A 17,926-nucleotide genomic window follows, 5' to 3' on the forward strand; every position below is an offset into this window, starting at 1 on the left:
TTTTTGCTGGCATTAGTTTGTCTGTCTGTGTGCAAGATAACTCAAAAAGTTATGGATGGATTTGGATGAAAATTCCAGGAAATGTTGATACTGGCACAAGGAACAAATGATAAAAATTTGGTGTGTGTGTGTGTGTGTGGGGGGGGGGGGGTTATTTATTCATATGCTTTACAGATCACTGTTGTCATTACTTTTAGGTTATTCTGCTATTATTTTACTGGTCTGAACCACTTGAGATAAAATTGGGTTAAAATAAGGTTCTTCTGTGTAATTTTTTGCACTTCACCAACTCATCCCACAGGTTAGACCTTTTAACCTGGACCCTTTGTTGGGCAGGTTTTAACCCACAGGCCTTATGTTTGACAACCCTGATCTAAACTGTTTATATTCAGTAGTTTTGCATCAGTGATTTGGCTTCAATGAGTGTCTGAATGGGAATTTTGCAATTTATTGACATTATATGAGTATAGTATGTGGGTGTGAACAACAGGGGAATTGCAACTTTGTGGTAAGTGATCATTTTAGTGGTTGAGTGGGTGGGCGGTATTAAACTGTATTGTGTACACAAAGATTTGCCATTGGTCCAGACAAGAGATTTGGTGCAGGCGTGGACTGGACGAAGGTGAAAATACTTGAACAATCTCACGAGAAAATATGAGATTTTACTGATTATTGTTTACATTGCAAAAACATGAGAACCGAATCGATCCGGATTATACTGAAACGCCTGTAACTGTACAACTTCCGAAACAGATTGGTTTCTCCCCTGCGGCGAGGAAGGAGATTGGAGCCGAACTTTGTTTTGATCTAGACGAAAGCCTGGACCCGAAATTTCATCTCACCAACGGGGGAGAAAAGATAGGGGGGATCTAACGTTAGCTTTAAGGCATCACTTCCACCAGGTGAAAAACTGAGAATCTCGAGGGTCGCCATTGTGTGGAGCGAGACATCCGACATTTGCACGGAATGGTCTTCGGGGAGAGGGATGTGATGGGGATCCCCGCCTAGGCAACACAGAAAGGCGGGTTTGGGATACCCGGAGTGGTCGAGGCCTCCGAGGGAATCCTCCGTCGTCTACCTTGAGCCCACGGCGCGCTCCCGTGTCTTGATCGTTAACAATCAGCACGCGAGGGACGCGGCTGTGGATGCGGCCTAGCCTGGGAGGGTCTGCCGAGCATCTGGGGAAACAACGGGGACGGCTCCGGGGTTAACAACAGGACTGAAAAATATCACATTGCAGTAAGTATCTCGTCGGGATGTCGAACTTAAACCTGACATGGACGGGTTTCTTGTCGCCGAGAGCCGTCGTGGCACGAGCACTGGCAGCAGAACCGATAAGATGCTTCTTTTGACAGACTGTTAACGTTAGCATGGAGGCTACTTGACGCTAGCTCCCGAATGCGTGTTTGTAAACCAATTCACAGCAGCGAACACCAGATGGATGCTTCATTTTTATCTGTTATCGATAACCCAGACAACATGGCGCACATTTTTCCTGGTATAGGTGTGTTACTTGGCATAATTAAGTGTAATGTTACTAGCTAGTACCCGTTAGCTCTGATGTTGCAATGCTAAGTGATGTTCAACATCGGTAGGCTTGTTAGCTCATTTACCTAACATTAGCTAACTACCTTGTTGATTATTCACTAGTGTGATCAAATTGTCACGTTTATCACCTTAATTTTGATCAAATCAGCTGACTTCATCGGGTAACAGTAACCAAGAAAAAGGGCTAGAGTCATTTTCTTGGATGGACACAAATGCTGTATGTTTCACTAATGATTAAATGTATGGAAGCCATATCTAAGAGACATATCAGTTGATGCTGGGCGTGTGTCTTAACCTTTGCTCAAGCTAGCAAGCTGGCTACTTATTGTCTCTTTTCCATTGCTCTGAGTAGACTTGGCAGTTCGTCCATTAGTGACCTTTCAGAACTTCAGCGCCATGTAACTTTGGCCTACAATGCCAGGGCGTTATCACATGATGCTATAATTTTCCAGGCAGTGACTCTACACATCTGGGCTATGCATTTGATATGTATGCAAGTCCTTATTAGTCCCATTTTGGGAGAAATTGAGCATATCAGTACAGGACTTAGTTTTCTGGGTCCTCAAGTGCCTGGCTGGTGCTTGCTGAATACACATGATAGGGGAAAACATTATTGTCAGGATTATTGATGACTCAGAACAGGAATTTTCCACATCCATATAGCTAAAAACAGCCATGACTCATCACAATGAAGGCCTTTTGAAACTGCAATGTGTCACTCCCACTTGAATATACCAGACCCCACAACGCCTTCCTTAATCTGTGCTCTTGTCTCTTGCAGCCATGATGGAAGAACTGCATAGCCTGGACCCCCGACGGCAGGAGCTGCTGGAGGCTCGCTTCACTGGGGTCGGTGTGGCTAAGGTTTGTGTTACAGTGATGTCGCAAAGGTGGCGCTTGGGAACCCTGTCATGTCAAAGTGTTTATAATCACCGATTTTCTACATTACACATTTTGTAAATGTCTTCCTTCTTTGTCCCACTCTGCTTCAGTGTCATTCTGCTGTACTGCTTGGACAAGCTTGGCCCTACTCCTTTCTTTGTCTGTCTCTGGAGTAGGTTGAGCTGTGTCTGTGTTTTTTGGCTGGTATGATATGGCATCTCTCCCTGGCTCATGATGTAGTGGCTGTATATGCAGGCAGCGGTGCCTGCCAAAAAGGCCACAGACGGGACAGGGGTGGTAGAAGGAGGAGGAATGAGGCCAGAGCAGGAATGCAGGAATAGTTATTGACCAGGTGTGAGTGGAGGTAGCATTTAGCCTTCTACCCTCATGTTTGATACATTGATGGAGCTGTATTTGTGGAAGGTGATCTTGGAACAGTTCGGGAGTGAGAGTCAGCGCCAGGAGTGGGCCCTGTGCCAGCCATAGGCAGAGCTCAGCCCAGAGCATGGCATGGCTGCTGCCGCAGAGAAAATGGCGGCTCCTGCTAAGGCATCATGCCACAGCCACCCTGTGTGACAAGAGATGCTGTGTGTGTGGAGTGGGTGAGTGAAAGAGTAGTGTGTCAACAAATGACTCTGAAGAAATATGGGTTGGTGGTCTAAAAGCCCTTCAATGTCACATAGTAGCTCATAGTTTTTATCTTGACCTTGAGCAGCAGTGTGGCATTGCTGTTCTCCCTGTCATCACTAAGTTGGCATAAAAGAAAGGAAAATTGTTGTTCTTTGAAGAGAAAGAGCAAGCACGCCTTTTGGTAATGGGACAGATTGGGCCTACTCAAGTAGTTGGAGAGTGTGTTGCCATTTAACTTCAAAGAACAAGCCCTTTTTAGGTAGGTATAAAAACGTTGGTCATTTTTTAAAAAGCAAAGCATCTTTTTGCTGTTTCTCTCTAGAGGGAGAAGAAAAGAATGGTTAAGCTCATGGTGAACTGGAGAAAAATGGATGACATTATCTAAAGGTGACAGACAGAGGGAGGAATACATCCCCAGCAGCATGCCTAATGTTCAGCCATTTTAGGAGGGTTCAGTGAGAGAGCTCTAGTGTGCTCTGAATGACTAAGTATCTTTCCCTGATTGGACAGTGCTTCCTGAATTCTGATGTGATTTGACTGACAGGCATCACCTAGGGAACCAGCATTAGGACTGATGCAGGTCTATATTCAGTGGGAAGTTAATGGTGACAGTACTAAGCCAGTCCTCTGCGTCCCTTCTCTCAGTTTTCACCCATTTTATATAGGGTTTTCTGACTCAGCTCTACTCACAAATATATGCAAACAGAAGTAATAAAAATGCATGCATTGCAAAGATAGTTTTCTGTCTATATGTGTTGTAACTGCATCTTGTGTTAATATTATGCTTTTTAAAAAATTATTTTAACAGGGGTCAGGACAAAATCAGAATGAGTCATCCAATCAGAGCCTATGCAGCGTGGGCTCTCTCAGTGACAAAGAGCTAGAGGTTAGTCTGCTATAAGCAAAATGTCTTTGTAGTGCTGTACAGTAAATATGATTGATTAATTGACTGATTGATTGTACTTTGCTCACAGACTCCTGAGAAAAAGGCAAATGACCAGAGAGTACGAAAAAGGAAAGCAGACCATTTTGACAGCAGCCAAGGTAAGGTTGATGATGCTGCGATCCTCTCCCTCTTCATGTTTCTCAGATAACAACACCTCTCTTCAGTCCTCTCTTCTCTCTTTTTTTTAGGCAAAGCAGGAGCAAGAGGGCACAAAATTAGTGATTATTTTGAGGTGAGTACTGAGAAGACTTCTACCTCCGAGTGTCTCTCAGCTGAGCACATCTTCAGTTTTGGGTGCATCACATTTCACTCCTCCTTTCTAACCCCTCTGTTTTAGCTCTCTCGGTCTTGCCACTCAATTGCTTTACTCTTCTTCTCTTTTTACATGTCTGTCAGTTTGCGGGAGGTAGCGGTCCTGGTACCAGCCCTGCCAGGGGAATTCCACCAGTGGTCCGCTCTTCCCCACAACACTCGCTCTCCAACCCCCCTGTCACGGTGAGCATGTTTGCTCTATGGCCCCTCTAATGCACTTTTACCTTTTTAACACTCCGTCCTGCTATTCTCTCTTCCACGCTTGGTATTAACTTTGATGGGTCAGATTTGTTTACCTCCCACAGTGGAGGGTGAGGGTACACTCACATGGGGAGATCATACAGTGTATATAGTTACTTGCAGGGTGCGAAATACATGTGGCAGTTGAGGAGCTGTTCCCACTTAGTGCTGCAGAGTTATGTACAGTATGCAATATACAAGGTATCATGGATGCAAGCCAAAGGCGATATAACAGTCTAAGCATGCTTTGACCACACATTAACAAGACTAATATTGTTAAAAGTCACACTACTCACACAACTACACAGCATACGACAGCTATATCCTGCAAAATAATCCAGTTGGCATTCTCTCCTAACCTGATACATGTACTTGTGTAAAGTACAACTTTTCTCGATATGCAGGGCACATCTATCACATTCACTGCAAACATATTCTGTCCTATCATACATCACCTTCGGGCATTTTCATTACAATTTTTTTTGTTATTCTCAGTTTTTTTTTGTTTTTTTTTTTATGTGAATCTAAACTTGGCAAGTAATTAACTTTTTTCTTTCACATATTTTCTCAAGTTGTTGCATAGTGAGTTCATATTTTTATCTGGGTGTATGACGTTGGCACAGAAGGAAAAATGCGTTTATTTTCAGGCTGTTCATGGTAACATTAAGTTTGCCATATTAGATATTTGGATTGCACAGCATTTTCAATAGTGTCACAACTAAGAAGCTGTTATAACAAGGATTATTTTTGTAGAAGTATAAACTCACCACCACAGACAGACACACAATCAAAGTTTACAGCACGTTTTAGGATGATTTTGATAAACATAAAAACACTTAATATGTCTGTTTGTGTCATGTCTGTGCTTTGCTGTTACACATTCCTTATTTAGTTCTTTATTCCAGTGTATTCTGTTTGCTTTACAGCTGCAGTTCTCAATTAAAGTCTTCAGTGTGGCATGTTTGAAACCTTCACATTAAGACAGCCCACTGCTTTTAGTGAACGTCTTTTATTGGATGTTTCTGCCTTGTAGGTGCAGCAGGGAAGCCCCTCCTCTGTCAGTTCGTCCAATACAGAGCACTCATCATGTTCACTGAAGCCTGCTTCTCTTCACATGCTCCACAAAGCCACACAGGTAATTCATATGCTCATTCATCTGGTTTATCTCTGTTGTACCTCAACTGTTTGTTGATATATGGTTGGTGTGGAAACGGTAAATGATCAGAAGTTGTACAAGTCTGATAAACAGGATATTACATGGGCTGTATTTGTCAGAATACAAAATCATCCACCACTACTATCACAGCAGCATTAACTATAACACTATTTTTGTCCTTTTAGTCGGATCTTACTATAGAGAAACTAACGGCAATGGAGAACAACAAGAACTCTGACCTGGAGAAGAAGGAGGGCAGAATAGATGATTTGCTGAGGGTACCAGTCTTATTACATTCTCATCAGTGCTACTCTTGTGTCCATTTTCAGCAGTTATGGGAATATCTTGTTCTCTATTTTGGTTTTCTCTCTGTACATATTGACATTGTCTGTACATGTAACAAGTTGTTGTTGGTTTTTTTTCCCAGGCAAACTGTGATTTGAGGAGACAGATTGATGAACAGCAGAGGATGCTCGAGCGATACAAAGAACGTTTGAATAAATGCGTTACAATGTCCAAGAAGCTGCTGATTGAAAAGGTTTGTTTCTTTCATAGCACTGTGGCTTATTTTTGGCAGCCACAGTTAATTAACCTGTCTTTCTTGATGCCCATTTTCTCTAGTCCAAACAGGAAAAGATGGCTTGCCGGGATAAAAGCATGCAGGACAGGCTTCGACTTGGCCATTTCACCACAGTGAGACATGGAGCGTCTTTTACAGAACAGTGGACAGATGGATACGCCTTTCAGAACCTTATCAAGTAAGGATATTGATGTTTTCCATTAAAGCTCACACTTTGTTTATCTTTGTACATTAACTGCACTTCTGTACACATTATGTGATGCCTTTGTATATTGAGCCATTTGCACCGTACACAAAAGGAATAACTGAAATACAGAGTTAATCCCTGTCTTTGAAAATCATTTTCCATTAGCCACTCTCTCAAGGCAGGATCGCAACCAGCCAGAGGGCTTAGAGCTGAACTTAAAACACAGACTGATAAATTAATTTGGTCTCTATGTCATCTCAATGTGCCATCTGTTTCCAGACAACAAGAAAGGATCAACTCCCAGCGAGAGGACATCGAAAGGCAGAGGAAACTTCTGGCTAAACGCAAGCCGCCCTCTATGGCTCAGACTCCCCCTCCGAGCTTAGAGCAAAACAAACGCAAAAGCAAGGCCAATGGAACAGAAAGTGAAGCGTATGACACCTTCATTTTGATCTTTATCTTTTCTATGCATTTGCCATTTGTGTGCGTACTTGGTCTCACTGAGGTTTCTTCTATGTCTTCACAGGCTATCGCAGGCCGAGTACCATGAGCAAGAGGAAATCTTTAAGCTAAGACTAGGCCATCTTAAGAAGGTAATGTATTGTCCTCACACTGCGTGGTCCTTGTATTTGTGTAGTTGCTGTGTTAATTGCTGATTCTCTACTATGGATCTCGTCGTCTTCTGCAGGAGGAGGCAGAGATCCAGGCAGAGCTAGAAAGGTTGGAGCGAGTGCGAAACCTGCACATTCGAGAGCTGAAACGGATCCACAATGAGGATAATTCTCAGTACGTTTGGTTATTATGTTTCCCCATGTTTGCTTTTATTGATGTTTGTCTGAGTACATGAGTTAAAACTGTTAATGTTTCTGTGCAGGTTCAAAGATCACCCTACGCTAAATGATCGATACCTACTACTCCATTTACTCGGACGGGGAGGTTTCAGTGAAGTTTACAAGGTAGCTTTGTCTTTCACATTAAAGGAGTGACATTTTGCTTTTTTTAAATGGAATTATGCATTTTAAAACATTTCCCTGTGGTCTACATAAACTGTAAATGCTATGCTTGGGTCTGAATTCGTCATTAATTCAACTTCACAGGTCCATCGTCAATCCTATTTCTGAGTAATGATACCAGAAAGGTCATTTTGAGCACTGGCCCTTTAAATGCACATGAGCCACTTCAGGCCCCACCCCCTCCAGGTTGTTGGCTGTGCTGCTCTGTCCCATTCAACCAACAACTGAACATTTTAGGTTTATTGGCTCGAAGTTTGGACATATTTTCAGTATGGACTACAACCGCTGCTGCTGACAAATTATGGTGTACTTGGAGAAATGTTTATCGGAAGTTTGAACCTTATATGTGCAAATGCCGTGATGTAACTAGTTAGAAAACGTAGCAAATTAGCAGGAATTAAAACTGGTTGTAGAAATCCACTTGATTTTTGCCAAAATGAAAATAAAGATAACTTTGCAGCACCTGGAGGGTTCAAATTCAAACTTTTTGAACTATTAGGGTCCAAATACACAAATGTACCAAAGACTAATGAAAGTGGTTTCAGAAAAATATGAGGACTTTAAGCAAAAACAATTCTGAGAAGTGAGAGCAGCTGTAACATCGCTTGCATTCTTCTTGCCATTTTTGTGTCGTACAAAACTGTGTCGTTATTTTTAAATGACTGTAAACCTTGACCAAAACATAGAGGAGAATGTCTCTAAGCACGACAGTTAGAGATACGGATTTGATTATTTATGTTCTAAAAGTAGCTGGTTTGGCTGAGCAGTGCATGCTTGTGAAAAATAGTTGAGAATGCGCATTTCATTACATTACTCTGACATCATCCGCATTTCGAAGTAAATGACTTGGCCAGGATTTCAGAGTTGTTCCAAGAATCTGCTGTCATCGCTGTGGAAATGATATGCAAACACAGCCATTTAACGTGAAGCAAGTCTCACTGCATTTCAAAATGTAGTCCTGACTAATAGGACACATTTGTTTTCCAGGCTTTTGACTTGACAGAGCAAAGGTATGTTGCAGTTAAAATCCACCAGTTAAACAAGAACTGGAGGGATGAGAAGAAGGAAAATTATCACAAGTAAGTGTTGTGTAGCTTAATATATTATCGCTACTTGTTACTGGCTGTGAACCGTGATTCTTTATGATTAATATGCCTATTTGTCACATGTTTAAATGTTGGTTATGGTCTTTGTTTCAGACATGCATGCAGAGAATATAGAATCCATAAAGAGCTGGACCACCCACGAATAGTTAAACTTTACGACTACTTTTCGCTTGACACTGATTCGTAAGTTTTTGCTCCTTTTTTACAAATCAGTGCTGTTATTTTAAATGTTCTATTCACATGATAGACTGGTTACATCAGTATATATATTAACTAAATAGACTCAGATCTTGCTGATCTACTAAATCCTGCTTTGTTTTGCCGCAGGTTCTGCACAGTCCTGGAGTACTGCGAGGGCAACGACCTGGATTTCTACCTAAAGCAGCACAAACTTATGTCAGAGAAAGAGGGTCGCTCCATCATCATGCAGATTGTCAATGCCCTCAAGTACCTCAATGAGATCCGACCGCCCATTATCCACTACGACCTTAAACCTGGTGCGTGTTTAAGTGACTTGCATGTTTTTTTTCCCTTCCTTTGCACACCAGGAACAATCATGAACTCAGCTCACAGCACGTTTGACAACAAATTCTAAAATTCTTCAGCTGTGTATAGTTAGATGTCAGCGATGTCTTCAGAATTTTGCGTCAGAAAGTTGGAACATCACTGTGAATATTTCACATTGTTGGCTTAATAAAACAGGCCCGTAAAGATGAGCCATGCTGACATATTTTTTTTATTTGTCGCTGTAAATCTTTTTTTCACCCCGTTCAGGTAATATCCTTCTGGTGAACGGCACTGCCTGTGGGGAGATTAAGATCACAGACTTTGGCTTGTCGAAGATCATGGACGATGACAGCTACAACTCAGTGGACGGGATGGAGCTGACGTCACAGGGAGCAGGGACCTACTGGTAAGATTTATATTGGAATATGACGCCCGGCTGCAGAGGTGCCATCATCTGTGTTATAATAAATTGTGTTCTTTTATTTTTACCACTGGGTCCTGGTCCTGGAGGGCCAGATTTATGTTAGGTACTCATGACTGTGACATTTCTTTATGCCTCACTGCTCTCCCACACCAAAGTGCATTTGTAGGAAGTCATCAATTTGCTCTTTGGAGGCCTTTTTGCTGTACGAATGAAAAACAAAGTAATGGTTTTTAGAGGCAGAGGCACACTTCAGCTAAAATACAAATGTTCTAGAGATGCAATCAATACAGAAATACTACATCTACTTAACCTATTATAGAGAAATCACTAGCAGCTGGGACTGGGTGATATGGAAAGAAATCATATCATGATTTTTTTTTTTGTATCAGACAATATCGATATGTATCGCGATATAAATCAAATCACTGTTTTTGTCGAGCTTAAATTTTCCGTAACTCATGAGTTAGTTGTGAAGACATCAGAAGGTTATTTTTGATTTAATGCTGATTTATTTTCTGTCAGAGGTTGAACATGACAGATGTGATGAAGAACATTTTACAACTGTTGCAGATAAATAAAACAGGTCCATATACATTTAAACTAAACTAAAAGCCTGACCAGCAGGCAAAAACTTTCAAGTTTTAAAAGAGAACGCAAACAAAACAGACCATCGTCACCAAACAATGCCAGGGGATATACGTGGGGGTGTGTTCCTTAACTGCCATAACTGAAGTAAACCGAAATTAAACTTAACATACTTTGAACAGTCTGACTCCCGGCTTTTATGCTGCACCCTCCTTTTCAGTAACCCGGTAGCCTGAGTTCTCGGTAAAATTTTCTCCCGGGGGCACACTCATTACCTCCTGTTGCAGCCCAGACATTAGCATGTGTGCTGCGGCTGCTCTTACACCTGTGCTGTGTGCGTCAGTCTAACTTGCCATGGCTCTAGCATGATTGGTTTGGTGCGGCACTACTTCATTATGATTGGCTGTTCTTACGTCTGTCAAAACATGGATGAATGAATTTTGTTGAAATTCTATCAAGTAGGGCTGCACGATTAATCGATTTTAAATCGAAATCGGAATTTTTAATTAGGACGATTTTTTAAAAAAGGAAATCGTAAAATCGATTTCATCTCTCTCATGTCTGCGGGCCGTGCGCTTGCGGGCTCCCGTAGGCTCCTCCTCCTCTCAGTGACAGCGGTCTGTCACAGAAGTCCGTGCAATGACCGGACTTTAAATGTGTTCATGAGCCCGCAGTACTTATAGCAGTGTAAGCCGTGGCTTCACGCACGGATCCCGCAACTGAAATAGAACTGCATGTGGATCACTCATCTTACGTTGTCCCGGATCCGTACCATACTGTCCTCTTCTGATCCGGGTCCGGGTCTCGGGGTCATCAGCCTCAGCAGAGGAGCCCACACAGCCCTGTGCCCACACACATCCACCCGCTCCAGGATAGAATCCCTCCAGTGTGTCCTGGGTCGGTCTGTTCCACGCATGGATCCCTCAGTTTAAACAGAACCGCATGTGGATCACTCATATTAACGTGGTCCACGCACGCACGCACGACTGATGCCTGTCACTGACTTACATTGGTATCACTTCTGTGGGCCCAGATACCCAGGAAAAAAATAAATAAATAAATAAAATAAAAACAAAAAAACAACACACACACACACATATATATATATATATATATATATATATATATATATATATATATAAAATTTTAAATAATTAATTTAGTCCTCTTACTTGCTAAATTTTTCATTCACAAATGTAAGTTCTGTAACACAAAACCAAATATTATTTATGTTTTGAAAGATGTTGAACTTTATTTAAAGCTGTTCGATAAATCTGGAACCAAAAAGGCTATAAAAAACATAAGTATTTGCTCTGATTTGGACATTGTATTATAGTGTATTCCCCCTGGCAAACTTATGTTATTTTCTTGTTGTATACATTGTTTGTATACTCTACTTCATTCAATAAAGATTTAATTAAGAAAAAATAAACTTCTGTGGGTTCATCACGTGATACCATCACAGATCTGAGGTCAGAGCAGTGCCTTGCATTGTGGGCTGCTCACGAAAACGACATGCTGACTTCTGTTGTCTTTTGTAGTTTTACCCAAAAATCAAAATCAAAATCGAGTTTTTAGAGGAAAAAATCGGGATTTTTTTTTTTTGCCAAAATCGTGCAGCCCTACTATCAAGCATGTCTCACATTTCTATCAAGGAAAGGTTGTTTTGCGATATATATTGTTACCGTTTCATCGTCCAGCCCTACTAGCAGGAGAATTATCGGTATCCTTTATGAGCTCTCTACGACGTTTCTATATTTCATAAACGGTTCTTCTGAAATGACTGCCCCACTTTTTACAACCAACTTGGTTCTCTTCAAACCAGTTGGAAATAATTGCAGCAGTGGATTTTTTTTTTTTTTTTGTACCTGACACACAGCAGTGTCTTGACCTATATCATTACCAAGGCTGACAAGGCACTGGGTAGATTTAGTTTTGTTCGAAGCAGCACTTAAGGCTAAACAGTTTTATAGCTGCTCACGAGGGATTTTACTGCAACTGCAATGGTGGAGCGTAGTGCAAGCCATTTTCCAGTTGCGACATACTATAAACACGTCAGTAGGTAAATGTTTTTATGCAGATAACAAAATGTCAGTTATGATGATAATGTGGTAGGGGATAAGGTGTTAAGTGGCTTTAAAATGAAACCCACACAGGGACAGTGGATTCACTTCCACTCAGGTTTGTGGACTATGATGCACCTTATTGTTACTGATATACTGCTGTTCTGTCAGTGCAGAGACGAATGCTTCGAACTAACAGAAACTGATTGGTTCTAACGTGTCTCCTCTTGTTGCTTTAAGGTACCTGCCTCCTGAGTGCTTTGTGGTTGGGAAAGAACCACCCAAAATCTCCAATAAGGTGGACGTGTGGTCTGTAGGAGTCATTTTCTACCAGTGTTTGTATGGTCGCAAGGTAAGAGAAACACACAGAGGAACAATATAACCAGTCAACCAGTCGCATTTATTACGAATTTAGCTATAACAGATTGTAACATAATTTAGACGTCTGAAAATCTGTCATTTTCTTGGCAAATAAAATAAATGAAAGCAGATGATCCCAATCAACAGTGTAACAACAAATAGAAATTATTCAGCTTCTTTTGTATTTTAGAAAGTAAGACTCCAAGGAAAATGCTTTCTGAAGTGGGTACCTAGCACCAATTTGCGGGAATTGATTTGTTTTACCACTTTATAGGTTATTTTCAGTTCCCATGACACTTGAACCTTTGTGTTTCTTCTGCAGCCTTTTGGACATAACCAGTCCCAGCAGGACATCCTGCAGGAGAACACCATACTGAAGGCGACAGATGTGCAGTTTCCCCCTAAACCTGTAGTCACACCTGAAGCTAAGGTACTGAATTATACATTAAGAGTTTTGTTTTTGGACGACTAGAGATCCAGCTTTAGGGATGACAGTATGCATTATTGGTCAGTAATCTTCAGAGTGAAATATCACTAAAGCCAGGGACAGACTTGATATGATTATGAATGTAACTGGGTTCAGTTAGATTGAGACCGGCCCAGTTGATGCTCTCAGTCCACAGATTGTCATGTAGGTTTATTTACTGTCAAATGAACATGCAACTGTTGACATGACTGCTGCAATGAGGATAATCCTGGTATCTACGAACAACAAACAGTGCAGTAGGTGATAATCCTAAACAGTGTAATGTTGTCTGCGGCTGCACCAGCAACATGTAGCTAATAAAACCCTGTCAGTGTCAGTGAAGTTCCTGAAATGTTATAGATGCTGACAAAGAAACAGGCGACAAGTACAGAGGCTGCTGAGTAAGCAATGGCACAAGGTTTTTTTTTTTTTTTGTAACGACATTAGTTATATATTTTCCTATTTACCACATTACACTTAGCACCATTACACTTTGTATTGTGTCACATGGAGAAAAGAATACTTAGATTAGTGACTGAATCAGAACAAGTTGTGCGACTACAGAAAGTCCAGTCATTATGACAGGTGCTCAGTGTGTCTATTTCTCACACTGTCAAAGACTAAAATCAGCTACAGTCACCAGAAATAAGCACTAAGTGTGTCGTGTCTTGTCTAAGAATGTTTCAGCTAGTCAACTATGTGCCCAATGTGTTGTGACATTTATACTCTCGAAAGATGACAACTACAACTTACTAGGAAAATAGTTTTTGGCTCTGTTTAACTATATTTACTTAGCCCCAACCTGTATCTCCAAATCGGCTACAATTTGAGCCTGTTTCTACATCGATAAACAAAAGAGTTGGGCAAAAACATGAATATACACTAAAAATTCAAACTCGTCCCAATCTCTGGAATTTTGTTCCTGGCTTTAAGTGGGAAGGTCTTACTGATCCTGCAGCCGTGTTTAACAGCTTCACCACAGGAAGGGGGAGTTTATTTGTATAGCGCAACTAATACACATGCTAATTCAACAACAACAAATAAACTTAATTCAAAGTGCTCTACAAAAACAAAAGACAAGATTAAAGATTGAAAACAGTAAATTGCACAATATTTTAAAAAACTGTAATTGTTAAAATAAAAAGATTAGAGTGCAGATAAAATAATTACAGTTGGCATATGCAGAGCTAAACAGTGCAAACAGTACAAACAAACAGTACTCATGTAATCCACTGGTTTTGTTTCATTCCCACACTTACAAAAATTAAACAAAGATACAATATCAAATAATGACTTAAATCCAGTGTTTGTAATTGACATGTATAACTCTAAACATTGTAAAAGATGGAAGCCTTTTGTATGTATGACATTCCATAGTAACATATCCTGTATTCACCCATCTGTTAATACAGCTGTAATTAATGGACTGTGGTCATTAGACACACATACACATACAGACGGATGCAGCCATAAATCATGTAAATGACCATCATCAGTAGAATAAGGCGAGGAAATGAAGTCACTGAGAAATGAAATATTGATTAGATCTGCATTACATAGGCAGACCTTATGGACAGTATAGGTTTGTTAAAAGAAGTGATGTCAGGGGTTTTGTTGAACTGCTGTGAAGAGAAACTCAAATGTCAAAGCAGTGGGTTAATAAAAACCTGGTCCTTGAAGTGAATGGACTAAACTGAGACTGCCATGTACACCAGTCTGAGTTTATATTCTACTGAACTTAATGTATTGAAATTTCATTGTCCTGTTTCCTTCATTATGATCTGAATGAACCATGTGATCCTTAGTTGTGCATTACACAAATTACATTACATTAATTTGGATGCAGATTTGTTCAGAAAATGTCAATCATGTAAATGCCTGTCTGACCTCTACAGATTAGCTTCAGTCATTTCACTCATGTCTTTGTTTGTTCTCCCAGGCCTTTATAAGGCGCTGTCTAGTGTACCGTAAGGAGGACCGCATCGACGTGCACCAGTTGGCCAGTGACCCATTCCTCATGCCCCACATCCGTAAATCGGTGGCCTTCTCGGGCACCTCAGGCATGGCCGTGGCCTCCACATCCAGCTCCTCCAACAGCAGCGCCTCAAACTGAGCCCACGCCCCTTAAACAGACTGACTTGACCATTTGACATGGGGGGGTGGGAGGGGGAGCGGCGCCATGGGGCGCCCCCTCTCTCAACATCATCCCACCTGGCCATGAAGAGCCTGAGGGAAACTGGTCAGAAGACAGCAGAGGGGTGGATGAGCAGCCATGGGTGGGTTTGGAAGGGAGACCTACGTCACCCCCCCCTCACACCGCTCATGCCCACCCACCCCAGCCTACCTTTCCTGTTTTCTCACGGGGGTGGCACTGTTCTGGGGGTCAAAGCCCTGGACGACTCATACAGCGAAGGGGCAACGTTTGGCACTGTGTTGGTGAAAAGTGGGGTTCAGTGTTTGGGTTTTTTTTCTTTTCTGCTTAAAAAAGAGAAAATTCAAAGAAGTATAGAAGTGCTTCAGCTTGGCCAGATGGAACAGACGGCCTCGTACCCATATGCACTCACACACATGCATGAGCCATTCTGCTCCAAGGTAGTCTGATCTCATTTCGTTTGTTCTCATCTCCCTGATCCTAACTGAGAACCAGTCTGGCCTGTTCTTGTATTGAACCCTAACTATCTATGGCGCTACGTCATCCAAACCGCTGTTCTGGGATCCCATGCCCCACTTTAATTCCAGACCCAGATAATTTGTGACGAGGAGGGACAGAAGCAGCCGCCCTCCATTACCCCCTTCCTCCTAACTCCTCGTCATACTCCTGTGACCAAAGCTTATAACTTCCAGTTGGTGGCAGTGTTCCACCTCCGTTTTTATAATGAATGGTTTTAGAATCGTGTTACTTGATATGGAGTGGAAGCTGTTGAGGTTAGACCCCTTTTACATTTTTTTTTAACTTTTCATTTTAACCAGTTTTATGGAGAAAACTGTTGTGTTTTTCAAGTTGCCTTTAATTAGAACTGTTATTGTTTTGATTGACCCCCTACCATAACACACATATTTATTTAGGTATGTTTGAATTTATTTTTGGCCAATAAAATGCAAGGGACTGGTTTACCTTATAGTACTGTTGGGGGGAGACTGGGCCTTAGCAGAGAGTTGCATAAACCATTAAATACTATTGGTTAAAAGGTGTTTGCTGTTCTGTGCTTCTGTGATCCAGTTTTTTTTTTCTTTTTTACAATGTCAGACTCATTTTAGCCCAATTTGATCTGAAGTGGGTCAGACACCTAAAATTAAAGCAGAACAACCTAAACTCCTCCTAAAATTCTACCAATATTATACCGGTTACTTAATGTTTTTATGCCTTTGTAGATCCACTGTGATCTGTCATGCACAAGTTGAGGTGTAAATTGCACTGAAATTTCAGGTTCAGGTTAATAATACACAAAGATAGTTTATAAATGTAGAGATTTTTAAATTTTAGTCTTGCTTTTTTGCACTAAAACAAAAGGAAATATTTAGAGTTGTTATTATGATTGTAATTTTTGGTCTGATCCACTAAAATGAGTTTGACCCCTCTGTGTTAGAGCATTCATTCAAGAGTACGTACAATACATCTGGTGTTGAAAGTCTGAGAACCCTGCAAAACTTTATTCTTTTTCAGCATAAATATACTTGAGAACATTAAAACGCACAGTCAGTTGGAAATTGATGATTTGTAGATATTTGTACCAAAAAATTGAACTTAGTTTAAATGTTATGGAGTAATGAGTATATAGACAGAAATCAGGACAGTTTCAGATTTTTTAATGGCTGTAATAATCATGAAATTACACATACGTAAATTTAATGTATGATGGCCACTGACTGTAGGAGCTTCAGCAGGTGTTAAGAACCTGTCTTGAAGATGTGGTGATCCTCAAAAGTGGGTGTTGCATATGACTGCTCCACTTGCAGAGTTGTTTTCTGGTGCTTACATCTAATTTTTAACCTTTTAGATGGCTGTGATGAGCTCCAGAGTGCCTTTGTACACATGTCCGAGTACATCCTGCACTCAAACACAGCATGTCTGACCACTGATGATGACCTCAGGTGTATTGGTGAAAAAAACATCCCAAGACCCAGGTTCAGGTGAGCTTTATTCACTGCTCGGTGGAGACAGACTGTAATGCCAACAGGGCAGTGATATTCTGTGTCCTGTGTAACTCACCAGTGAACAATTTGCACTGAAGTTGATGAAAAGGTGGTCCGGGTTAACTCATAAAAACCCAAACCTCACCCCAGCAACCAAAAGCATCTACTGATCTACAGTGTTCAATACCTGTTGATGCATTAATCCTATTAATACATGTAAATAATTGGTGTAAAATGCAGTTTTTCATCTTTTCATGGTCATCAGATATGACCCATTTGGATGTTCAGAGGCTTCGTAGTTACCATGGAAACACAGTCATCTTCTACAACATTGATTCACCCATGGAGTTGGATCAATGACAGTGAATGGAGACACTTGTTTTTGCATTCAGTTATTGATATCTTTGCTGAAAAACTCACTTTTTCCTCTGTTTTGATATAATAACCTTTGAGTTAACTTGAATTTTCATCATCTAAATTAGAAATAGGAAAATGCATGATTTACCATGGAAAATTTCTAAATATAGATGATAATATAATAAATGATGATAAACGACTTAAGAAAGGTTAACTAGAGAGAAAAATTAATTTGGGAACTGCCACAAAAGTAGTGCTGGGTCTTCATGGGTTAAGTTGGGCACAGTTTTTCAAAGACAAAACTATTTTGACCCATAAAGACCCTGTGCTACTTTTGTGGCAGTTCCCAAATTAATTTTTCTCTATATTTTACCTCTCTTAAGTGATTCATCACCTCTTTATTGTAATATCCTCTTTCTTTTTTCAGTTT

General features: G+C 40.8%; 1 protein-coding gene across 2 annotated transcripts; it reads left to right on the plus strand.

Moving 5' to 3' along the window:
• Nucleotides 1–593: 593 nt before the first annotated feature.
• Nucleotides 594–16,197, plus strand: tlk2 (tousled-like kinase 2). Of its 2 annotated transcripts, XM_030141776.1 has the most exons (21): nucleotides 594–1,239; nucleotides 2,330–2,412; nucleotides 3,869–3,946; nucleotides 4,035–4,104; nucleotides 4,195–4,238; nucleotides 4,403–4,501; nucleotides 5,592–5,693; nucleotides 5,900–5,992; nucleotides 6,142–6,252; nucleotides 6,336–6,472; nucleotides 6,761–6,913; nucleotides 7,008–7,074; nucleotides 7,170–7,267; nucleotides 7,356–7,437; nucleotides 8,482–8,573; nucleotides 8,694–8,783; nucleotides 8,928–9,097; nucleotides 9,375–9,513; nucleotides 12,420–12,531; nucleotides 12,862–12,969; nucleotides 14,945–16,197. In XM_030141776.1, the coding sequence occupies exons 2-21, from the start codon at nucleotides 2,332–2,334 to the stop codon at nucleotides 15,116–15,118; spliced, it is 2,100 nt and encodes a 699-aa protein (XP_029997636.1). In that variant the 5' UTR covers nucleotides 594–1,239; nucleotides 2,330–2,331; the 3' UTR covers nucleotides 15,119–16,197. The 2 variants fall into 2 exon arrangements, with proteins under 2 accessions (XP_029997636.1, XP_029997637.1); XM_030141777.1 differs by lacking the exon at nucleotides 4,403–4,501.
• The last annotated feature ends 1,729 nt before the right edge of the window (nucleotides 16,198–17,926 follow it).

The sequence above is a fragment of the Sphaeramia orbicularis genome, chromosome 8 (assembly GCF_902148855.1).
Source record: "Sphaeramia orbicularis chromosome 8, fSphaOr1.1, whole genome shotgun sequence".
NCBI lineage: Eukaryota > Metazoa > Chordata > Actinopteri > Kurtiformes > Apogonidae > Sphaeramia > Sphaeramia orbicularis.

Bases quoted from the DNA above. Each gene is read 5' to 3' on its own strand.
- tlk2 (XM_030141776.1), top strand. From the start codon at position 2,332: ATGATGGAAGAACTGCATAGCCTGGACCCCCGACGGCAGGAGCTGCTG. The intron at 5,694-5,899 runs GTAATTCATATG...TTGTCCTTTTAG, and splicing joins TGCTCCACAAAGCCACACAG to TCGGATCTTACTATAGAGAA. The intron at 8,784-8,927 runs GTAAGTTTTTGC...GTTTTGCCGCAG, and splicing joins TTTTCGCTTGACACTGATTC to GTTCTGCACAGTCCTGGAGT.